Below are 11,627 nucleotides of genomic sequence, written 5' to 3'. Positions count from 1 at the left end.
ATGAACAGGGCATACATTATATACAAGACATTGCATGCACAGTTAAAGAAAATATATATTATGGGCGTATGAAACAGTTACAGACCAGATTAAAATGTGAGACAGCCTTAGATTTGAAAGAACTTAAACTGGTGGTGGATGTGAGAGTCTCTGGTAGGTTGTTCCAGTTTTGGGGTGCACGGTAAGAGAAGGAGGAACGGCTGGATACTCTGTTGAGCCTTGGTACCATGAACAGTCTTTTGGAGTCTGATCTCAGGTGATAAGTGTTGCATTTGGTAGGGGTGAGGAGCTTGTTCAGATAGCTGAGTAGCTTGCCCATAAAGAATTTAAAGGCAAGACAGGAAAGGTGAACCTACAGTATGAGGTTTGAAAAGTTCTGCAGATTTTCATTACATCTACAAAGAACTCTTATGGTGTCCGCTGTATAACACTACGACCTACAAGGAATCTACATTTCCCCAGAACCAATCTGGCTACTAGAATTTTTAACTACAATCAGTGATTAACAATTTAATGTGTGTTGTTTAAATAGATACCTTTTTTCCATATGCATGTGGCTGCATTCTAAAGATATTGTATCTGCTTTTATTTGTTAACCACTCAGGACTGCTAAAAGCTGCACAAATAAATGTACATTTTTTTTTACTCTATCTTCTATTAAAAAAAAAACCTCATATTAAATAATTTGAGGTTTATGATATATAAAATAACTGGTAGTACACCGCTCACCAAATAGCAAATAATGTAACCGGTGCAAAGGGATAGTACTGACATCGCAAGTAAGCAGGAAGACAATAGGTAAATCTTCCACAGATCCCAGGTTTATGATATATTCAGATTCCAGAAATGCTAGGAAGATTATATCTACCGTAAATTATATTTTTTTATCAGAGAATGAGAGTAATCATTCACTGAGGTGGAAACAGAGTTCAGTGGCTAATATCAAATAGTGAAAGTCAAATAAAGAACTATATTTCCCCCCCTCCCTCACTCCAGTCCATTCAAATCTAGGTGCCCTTTCTTTAGCAATTCAGTTTTCTGATGGTCCGAGTGCTGTTATTTTGCAGTCCTCGACTATTCTGCACATGCAGAATACAGTGTATAATGTCAGGGAGCTTGCAGCGCCCCTCTGTGCTACGCCGAGCAATGCACTATTTGTTGGCTCTACAGTACAGTAGCTTGTTGATTCACTGCAGGTGCTTCCAAGAAAGGGGACTGCTGTACTGTGGCTGGTGGGTCGCGAAGGTAAATCCCATTTGACCCCGGGACGGAGCAGCAGTAACACGGAGAGCAGGAAGAAGAAGAGAGTGATATATGTCTTTTTGGATCTATCATCCATAGCTTCTAATTCTTTTTTTTTTCCTTGTGTGATTTTTTTCTTGTTACATATTTTGCGCATCATGTATTTTACATTAAAGCAGATTTCACATTTTCTGCGCCAGATATTCACTTTATGAAAATTCCATTCTGACGGCAATTGTCAGTTTTCTCTGCATGTCGCCCGGATTGATAAAAGGGGAAAGAATTACATCTGGCCATGGGATTAACTGCTAAAGTTTTATTGCTCTGAGAATATTAAGGGACGCTGGAAGAGAGCTAACGCTGGAACAGCTCATGAATGTCACTGTTGCTTAGGCTGTAAGAAAAAAAGTACAAATCTGAATATTTTTCTGCATGTAAAGATTTTTTTTTTATGGAGTGCTAGTCATGATATCAGCAGGAAGAGGTCTGTGCCTATAATGATTTTATTTGATCCTTGATACTATGCAACAAACAGAGCGTTTGCAACATGGATTTGCTCCATTGTGAGGGATTTCGTTCTTTTAATGCGGATTTCATCGCAGAAATATTACTAAATCCCTATTTTTGTAAATCTTTCTTTCAGAAGATTGCAAAGGTGGAGCGGCCAGAGGGAGCAAATGACGGACCCATTAATCCTTTTAATGCATGGAAAGAACCAAAAGACCCTGGAAACGCTGATATGTAAATCCTGTGAATGCTTCGATCTGATTTTGGTGTTATATGAAACTAGTGATTAGATTTTCTGCAGTGGCTACTTTTTTTCAGATTATCTTTAGCATTAACAGTGGTTATTGTAAACCGACCTACAGTACTGTTTCTTCACTGTGTGAGCGATCTGTTGCTGTTATTGTACTATGCAGAGCCCTTATGATCTGGATTTCTGATGTGATTTAGTAATGTTTTTGAATGCAGCACAGACATACATGTATTTGTACTGTATATGCGATCGTGGTGATTACTTGAGTCGTTTAAAGAGGAAGTGGCAATTCCTGCTGTGTTGGCTTGTATTTTTCTAATCCATCCTATTCCCCCGCACTGGAAGTCCTCTCGTATCTAAATGGAATTAGTGGAGATCGAAGCCCCTTGTGTAAGGAACAGACATGATCCATGGGCGCAGTTTGTTTCACAGTGAGTATCTCTCCAGCTGCAGCTACTGTACAGTATGATTATTAACTGCACAATGCTTCTCATCTGTCTGCTTTCGTTGATACGGTGCAGTAGATTTCAAGCAGAAACACATATTAGTGGATGTGCTCATAAAGTAATCTGGTGTCATAGTTTTATAGCATATTCATTGTGAATTAGTCTGCTAATAAGATATTAGCTTTTTTTATCTGGGAAAAAATGAGATTCTCTAGATGTAGTATAACTACTATCATATGCTTGTGTTGTTAAGTGCGGTGCTGTGGTGATGCAAGGTATAACAGTGCCCTTTATTTTCTGCAGTGATTAGTAAATGCTATACACAACTACACAGTTATCTTTAATACGGGGAAACATTTGATAAGGTTGGACAATTTGTGGGTTTGGATTTACATTTACAATACAGCCGATTATATTTTATATTTCACTGTTGCACTGTGATGCTGATAAAAAAAAATGGACAACGTTTCGTGTATATTTGCCAAAGCTGAACACTGAAGACTGGTTGTTTTGTAAGAAACAGCCTTACAATGGCTAAAGCAGTCTTTTTCATTGCAATAAAAATTCAAAGGTCTTTTAGCTTGTGTATTTAAGAAGGTTAATTTCCATAACTCATTAAGTGCCAAGGACAGCCACGTCCCTGTGTCAATGTATTGGTCTTTTGATGCTGCTATTCGAGCGTGTTATCAGTAATCAGTGTTTGTTCCTCCAGCCCTTTCACACTGTATTTCTCTTTAACGAATAAAGCATAGGATAAACCAAAAGATATTCAAATGAAAGTGTTGCCACTGTATACAGTACACCAGGCCTGCAAAACAGAGATTTGATTTTAAGCTTAATTCTGTTTGCAGCTTGTTTTCATGATTTTATACTTCTACTTTTATAAATTGGTTTGTAAGAAATGAGAAATGCTCATTTGAACAGAAATAGCGAACTCTTTCTGTGTTGGTTAAGGCATTCTTACAGTCTTAAGTAAAAACCGCACTCTTTATTTACAATTGCATCATTATACAATTTGATTCACCAGTATTTCAAATGCATTAGTTTCCATCAGAGCTGTAATTTACAATTGCTCATTAAATGCTTAGCCATTTTAATGTGGCAAGAAATAACCAGACCATATCTTCTGAGTCACAGACACATAATGCATTGTCTGAGACATATCAGCCATACAGTATTTTATATTCTATGCAAGATGTGGCCTCAAGTGAATTAAACAAGCCTATGATAATCCCAAATTATTGTGTGAGTAGTGGTAATGTTTAAACACTGTAAAGTGATTTAAGCATCCAAAGACCCAATGCATATTTTATGCCATGGAAATTATCTGCAATAGTTATTGTTTTATACTGTAAGTAACACATGTATCATTTTGTTTCAGTTGTAACAAGTCTAATTATTCTACATGTGTCTTGGGCAACAAAAAAAGGAGGAGGTAAGTATTTTAAAGTACATGGGGGTCTTATGTTTTGCTATTTATTTACCTAACATTTAATATTATTTTCCTTTAAGTACTGTAGAACCAATCCCATAGATGGTAAACCTTTTGCTTATGTTTATACATGTTAAATGCATATTTATTCAAACATGCTGTATAAACAGAACAACACAATAAAAGCAGTTGCATACAGTACATTCTTGACATGATGTGCTTGATGTGACTTTTTCAGACAAACAAACCACTTCAGAAGGGCAGAAATCAGTACAGTGTGGAACTTGGACAAAAAATGCAAATGGAGGAATATTTACCTCTCCCAACTACCCCAACAAGTACCCTCCTGACAGAGAATGCATCTACATTATAGAAGGTACCTTTTTTAAGAATATGATTTTTGTAATACAGGTCAGTATTACTATCTTTATGCATCACATGATTTTAGACTGTTTAATGACATCACCAATTGAATACTTTCAAATAAACCAAATACATATTGTACAAAGAAAAACCATGTTTGTGGGGTTTAAAGAGCAGAGCAGTTATACTTGTATTTGATTAATCCAACTATTTTGGTAATCCATCACTCAACATATTTACTGGGATAATATTTGTTGCAGGTTGTGAAAACCTGTTAGTGGAGCAAAATTAGAGTTCTTCATACAGTAGATGAATTAGTGTGCTTACTGTAGTGTCGACGATTATTCTAAAACAAACCTGGGGCAATCTCCAAAAAGACCCAGGTACATGCTGGGTACATGCTGGGTATATGCTGGGTACATGCTGGGTATATGCTTGGTACATGCTGCAACATTTCACACATTTCTGCAGACAGACTAATGGCCCATCGGATTAACAGCGGGGATCCCAGGCAGTCCCATTCAAACTGAATGGGACTGCCAGGAACCCCTGCTGTGTTAATCCGATGGGCCATTAGCCTCTGCAGAAATGTCAATGAAATGTACCCAGCATGTACCCAACATATACCTGCCTAGTTTAAGGCAAGTTTAAGAATACTCGTTGACTCGTCTGTAGCTTTTAAAACCTTTCAGCTATTTTTTTTTCAAGTGTACAGTCACTTCAAGTACTGTACAATACTGTACAGCAGGGGTGAGCAAACTTTTTATGCAGAGCCCCCCTTTTCATCCATGAAATATCTCAGGCCCCCATGCCTGATGTAATCAAAATCACATGACGTCAGCGCACGTGAGCTGGTTCAGCCAATGAGGGCGAACCAGCTTTGTGACGCGTCGGCCACGCATCTACAATTTCCTGCAGCCAAGTACACAAATTGTTTAGGCTGCAGGCGTGCGCGCAGGCAGTATACAAGTATTGGATCACTGTTTATTTTATTGCTTGCTGGCATCTGATAATATGTTTTTTTCTGGTGCACGAAGGCAATCCATTTGAGGGGGCCTTCATTCACCTCTTTGCTACATCCCTTCCCTCTCCCGCCCCCACTTTTTCCCCCTCCCTTTTTTCCTTCTCCCATTTGCTTTCCCCAGTGTCATCCACTCCTACCTACCAGTTTTATGCATTATTTATTTATTCCCGTTTTAAATGTTGCCCAGGGATCAGGGAACCCCATAACCAAACTCAAGGGGGTTACTGATGAATCTCCCCTGCTGATCGATACTCCCAAGTGACCCTCCTGACCCAAGAATAACCCTCAGCCCCCCAAAACTTATCCTCCTCCCAAGCCCCTCAATTCTGCCATCTCTGCCTGACCTTCATCCCTCTGTCTAGCCATTGTGTCTCTCCCTCCAGCCAGAGTCTCTCACTCAGCTCCCCCTTGTGTCTCTAACTCTCATCTTCCCCCAGTGTCTCTCTCTCACCTTCCCCGAGAGTCTCCCTCACCTTCCCCCAGTGTCTCTCTCACCTTCCCCCAGTGTCTCACTCTCACCTTCCCCCCAGTGTCTCTCTCTCCCCCATTGTCTTTTTCTCTCACCTCCCCCAGTGTCTCTCTCACACCTTCCCACAGTGTCTCTCTCACCTTCCCCCAGTGTCTCTCTCACCTTCCCCCAGTGTCTCTCACCTTCACCCCAGTGTCTCTCTCTCTCACCTTCACCCCAGTGTCTCTCTCTCACCTTCCCCGAGTGTCTTTCTCTCACCTTTCCCCCAGTGTCTTTCTCTCTCACCTTCCCCCCGTGTCTCTCTCTCTCACCTTCCCCCCGGTGTCTTTCTCTCTGACCCCCCACAGTGTATTTCTCTCTCACCTCCCCCAGTGCATCTCTCACACCTTCCCCCAGTATCTCTCTCACCTTCCCCCAGTGTCTCTCTCTCTCACCTTCCCCCAGTGTCTCTCTCTCCCCTCCCCAATATGTCTCCCACCTCTCCATGTCTCTCTTTCTCTCCCCCTTACCCCAATATGTCTCCCACCTCTCCATGTCTCTCCTTCTCCCCCCCCCCCAATGTCTCCCACCTCTCCATGTCTCTCTTTCTCTCCCCCCCAATGTCTCCCACCTCTCCATGTCTCTCTTGTCTCATACATGTCACACACACACACACACACACACACACACACACACACACACACACACACACACACACACACACACACACACACACACACACACACACACACACACACACACACACACACACACTCACCTCATTGCACGGCATTCAGCACAGCGCCACCTAATGGCTGCAGGAGAAATTGCAGCTACAGACGGCTTTTCTCTCTGCTTCTCTGCAAAATCGCCCCGCTGCCTGCGCCCCCCCTAAACAATCTTGCGCCCCCCCAGGGGGGCGTGCCTCCCAGTTTGCGCACCTCTGCTGTACAGTACAGTACCTGTATATTTGAAGAAAAATCTTTGCACACTATAATTTCATCCTTGAAGACCTCTAATATTGAACTTCTAAAAAGGTATCACAACCTACAACAAATCTGCTCTTCTTGAGGACAAACATGCTACTAGAACTTTGAACCACTGGGATGATATTACACAGTAGTTAATAATCGAATAGCTTTCATATTGCTGAAATAGTAATTATTAATTTAATTCTCACCATTACATTTTAGATGCAAATGTAACGGCTTGTAGCAGGACAGCTATAGCCCAAAATGCTTTCATTGTCCTATTCATATTATGAATACACTGTTATACAGAACAGAAGGTGGCCAGAAAATATAGCCAGGATATAAAAAAAAAGACTAGACTAGAATCATTGGGTGATATGTAGCATATCAAGCTATAAAAACTACATTTGGCGATTTAACTGAATTAAGGGAGATTTTAACTTGCGTCTTATCATCAGGGTAATTGTCACAAATAATGTCTATCTAAGGGGAAGACTCACCAAGAGCCATAAGCATAAGCCGACAGGGATGGCCTTAACTCCTGCAGGGCCCAAGGTGTCATGTTTGCAGTGGGGCCTCTCCTCTAGCCAGCGCCGCCCCTCTTCCGGCAGTGTTGTGACATCAGTACATCATGGCGTTATTTGATGTCACATTGTCATGGCAACATGTCAGCATGTGATGGGTCGCAATGACAATGCAATGCTGCAGAAAGAAGTGTGCCGTTGCAGCTCTGGAGAAGGTAAACCCCCACCCATGATACTCCCTACACACACATACACACACATCACACACACGCAACACACACACGCAACACACGTACCTACCTTGGGATGAGCAGTGGAGTAGCAGTTCTGCGCCAGTCCAGGCACTACCCAGCTCCCTCCTTCAGCTTTTCCCTCTCCTGTCGGATGGACATTGGATCCCGGCCCTCTGGAGGAGGGGGAGGAGGGAGAACCCCCCCCCCACAACCGTTTTGCTTGCCTTGCCCTAAGACCGGCCCTGCGGTGTGAACACCTATTGACTTCAATAATCAAGTTCGCTAACCCCTATTTGTGCTTGATGAATCTGAGCCTACTTTTGTACGAATGATTTGTAGAGTATTTAGAGGAGAGGAGTTATGGATGTATATATTATTATTATTCATCAAATGCTTTCAGGTCATCATTTATGAGGGGCCATTAACCAGTTTCCACAACAATCTGTGTGTCTTGTGTAAGGAATGTGATTAATATATGACAAACAAGGATTCTATGCAGGAAAAAGCTTGGTACTCTATGTGGAAACAATAGATAATCTAATTATAATTTGTTGAATAAGCTGTTTTTTCTACTCTTAAGTTTAAATATTGTTTTGAAATGTTTAATTTATTATGTGGAGGTGAACTTGGACTCCAGTCGGTTCATGGATAATAGTCAAAAACAGTATCTTAACAACCTTAGTAATAGACTCTTATTTACATATTCAATTCATTGTTAAGCAAAGATGTTTAAATATTTACAAAACGCAAACCATTTTTATTTATATATATATAAGAAGCATAGAGACACAAAGGCCAAAATTCACTGTTGTGAGAAACAGAGTAACACACCGTAAACAATGCACTGTCAGTTCAATTGACTGGACGTTAATTAATAATTTACTTACATTTAAGGAGCAAATAGGGTCATGGGAAAACATTACAAAGGGGTGTAAGTGCCAATAATCAATCAGTTTGCTTGAAATGTGAATGATGTTTTCACAACACAATTTATACAATTGTATATTCTGATTTTTTTTTTTGTGCCGGAAGATGCTGATGACCAAAAGGGGGTGTATTCAAATTTGGAGGTACTCTTCAAAAGTAGCAAAAAGAACTGATAGTAAGCATGTGGCAAGGTTTTTTTTTTTTTTTGCTTGTAAGGGTTGGAGTTTGGACTATGTTTTTTACCACCAGGTTTTATTAGAACAAGTTTGTAACTTGCTTAACTACTGTAGCTTCTAAGAGGGATTCAGTTTATATACAGAAACGTAAAAAAAACACTCAAAACAAGAACAAATTTTAATATAAGCTTAACATTCATATTGAAAATGAAATAATAAAAAAAAAAAGCAGGTTACTTATTTGTTTACTACAGTATAGCATTGGTAAATTAACTTGGAAGACTGCTAGCTCCAGAAATGAAATACATCTTGTACACAAAATAGCATTAATGACTACTAACAAAGTTAATAAATATAAGATTTAAAATCAGTTTTAAGTGAAACATACATATATACAGATTATATTTTCCATGAAACTATGGGGGTAGCGGTCTTCAATAAACGTTGATAGTGCTGGTCAGAATACTATTGCACAGAAACTTGCATAGTTTAACAATGTTTTCATATTGCATTTATTACACATGGGCATTTTTCATTAAACGACGATAATGCAGATCAGAGCACTATTGCATGGAAACACTAATTCCAATTAAATGTCTGATCATTAAACCACAAAAACTGTCATTATTGCAGTTTATTGAATCATCCTATCTGCAATAAATGCAATATAAAAACATGAGGCCTGTTCTTATTGACTAAGTGATATGGACTATTCTCAAATGTATGTAGCTTGAAAAATCTTGTACATATAATGTAGATTCAATACATACAATATAATAAAATACAAAATATATTGCGCAATTTAAGGAAATCCTTTATAACTCAATAATGGTTCATTTTTTTTAAATATAATATAACAGACATTAGACAGAATCTTCCTTTCTGATAACACAAATGTTTTATTTGAAAAGGTCTAAAGTATTAATTCATGCTATAGGACTGATTACTGAAAAAAGAAAAAGAAATCAAAATTCTGAGCAGTAATCAGATTAACTACCCAAATTTTATTTAATTGGTTAGAATCCTATTAATTAAGATCCCCTCAAATCCCCCATATAGACATACCTGGTGCATAGGCCCTATTAAACCAGGGGCCCTTTTGATGTACCAGGAACATCATAGTAAAAATGCTAATGTTCTAGGGGATGATTGAGCTGACTGCTCCACCAAAGAGGTCATCTTATTTGACACAGAAGTGTACATCAGCTGAGGAACAGCGACAGCCATGTGATTGCTACTGAAGCCATTACCTGACAACAGATGTCAGTTGGATGCGCTGTACCGCCAGCAAGAAAAACATTTCCAGACAGCTAAACTATGGGTTTTGCTGGAGGAATACCTATTTTAGTAGAGTCCTAAGTAATACAGAGTACTACTGTACCACTCAAACAACATGTGAAGAGATACCTGTGCACAAAAAGGAGCACACCTGAGAAATATGCTAATATATATTTAAACGACTTACATTTCATGGAAAATTTCCACAAGACCGTGAAAAAAGTGGTTTTAGGTGCTCCTATACAGAGTGTGTAGTAGTGATAAAATGAAATAACAAAACATACAATCACTAAGAGGTATATACTGTGCACTAATTACCTTATATAAGTGAAAGTGCAAATGTGTAAGATAAATAAAGTGAAAAAAAAATAAAGTGAAAAAATCACAGCTCAACCCTATGAAGAAAAGGTCCACATGTTCCTCTAGACGATTGTGTAGGTAGCTTTGGGGAGTGCAGGAATCACCATATGTGGAATAAAAAAATAATATACATAGTGTAACATGTTCTAGATGTTTGTTATTTCTAGGATTCAGCAAAATAAATGGGAACTCACACTTTCTGCACTCCCCAAAGCTACCTACCACAAGGCCTATATTAACAAGCTAGGTCGTACGGCATCTTGAGAGGAAGTGGGAAATGTCAGGCCTAACAGGATAGCACCAACAATCTCTGCTATTTGGGGCAGCAGCTCTCAGCAGTGAGCTAAAAAAGCTGCTAGAAAACTCCATGGTCGCAGTATACTTTTGAGCTCTGCTTCTCACACCTGTTATTAATCATACTTGTAGACACTCCCCTGGCTTCCTTCTCATACTTTGCATATGATATTAGCATATCTCCCGGGTATCACAGGTGTGCTCCTTTTTGTGCACATGACACATTCAACTGGCAACCAGGAAGTGGAAGTGATCTGTTTTTTAAGGACGTCAGGGGAGTGTACAAGACCACGAGAATGATTAGCTATAGGTTTGAGCTGCTGCCTGGAATAGTAGAGGTTGAGGGTTCGGATTCTGTTGTGCCTTACAGTGCCCCCTTTTTCACAAGGTACCTTAGGACTTGGCTTCAAAGTATAGCCCTTGTGGAAATGTTGCATGAGGCACGAGTCATTAAATTATGCTTGCATATCTCCCAGATGTGCTCCTTTTTGTCCATAGGTGTCGATCTAGATGTTGTTTGAGGGATATATATATAGTATTTGGGACTCTACTTAAAATAGGGGTTCTCTCTGTCCCTTGGAATTAAAAGATTAAAGTGTAAATAGAACAGGGTTACTATCTGTGGGAAATGCTATATGCCATATTTTGCACAGTGCAAACATTATATTAAGAAAATGTTTTATTATTTCATGAAGTGCATTCGGAGTAAATTAAACAAACTTTTATATTTAGTGTGATTAGAGCTCTCTAATCTCATTGAATTAGGAGGGTGTCCTAAAGCCGTAGGAGTAATCCCAATCCTCAAACACATTATCTTGATTTAATTGTTTGAGGATATGCTTTCCCAATAAACATAGTACGCTACATCTATTTACAATACATGGTTAATGATATACAAACATTATGCTATTTACAATGGATTAACAACCAAAAAAGGGTTACTAATAATTTATATTTTTTGCAACAGGATTTTATGCTTACTCTGTTTTTCTCAAATGTAAATCAAAGTAAAAGTCTGCCATGCCAATACTATTACCATTTATGTGCTAATGTAAAGTTCTTTAGAAATACAACAGTGTTTCAGAATTATTTTTCCTTTCCAGCTGCCCCAAGACAATGCATTGAACTCCATTTTGATGAAAAATACTCTAT

At 39.1% G+C, this 11,627-nt stretch overlaps 1 protein-coding gene across 9 annotated transcripts in view; it reads left to right on the top strand.

Moving 5' to 3' along the window:
• The first annotated feature begins 1,100 nt into the window (after positions 1 to 1,100).
• The window catches only part of NETO1 (neuropilin and tolloid like 1), a 287,874-nt gene continuing 277,347 nt past the window's right edge, over positions 1,101 to 11,627 (top strand). For 2 of the 9 annotated variants that reach the window (XR_012799089.1, XM_075585455.1), the window contains exons 1-4: positions 1,115 to 2,430; positions 3,827 to 3,880; positions 4,116 to 4,253; positions 11,579 to 11,627. The exon at positions 11,579 to 11,627 is cut by the window's right edge and continues 200 nt beyond it. Coding sequence is in view for 8 of the 9 variants with exons in the window: in XM_075585455.1 (XP_075441570.1) it covers positions 2,403 to 2,430; positions 3,827 to 3,880; positions 4,116 to 4,253; positions 11,579 to 11,627 (269 nt within the window). In the remaining variant the exon portion in view is untranslated. Of the gene's footprint in view, positions 2,431 to 3,826; positions 3,881 to 4,115; positions 4,254 to 11,578 lie in introns of all 9 variants that reach the window. The other 7 variants (XM_075585452.1, XM_075585453.1, XM_075585454.1 and 4 more) reach the window with 7 other exon arrangements.

This window comes from Ascaphus truei, chromosome 2, assembly GCF_040206685.1.
Source record: "Ascaphus truei isolate aAscTru1 chromosome 2, aAscTru1.hap1, whole genome shotgun sequence".
Lineage (NCBI taxonomy): Eukaryota > Metazoa > Chordata > Amphibia > Anura > Ascaphidae > Ascaphus > Ascaphus truei.
The sequence above is the reverse complement of the archived record's forward strand: the minus strand, read 5'-3'. Positions and strand labels throughout refer to the sequence as shown.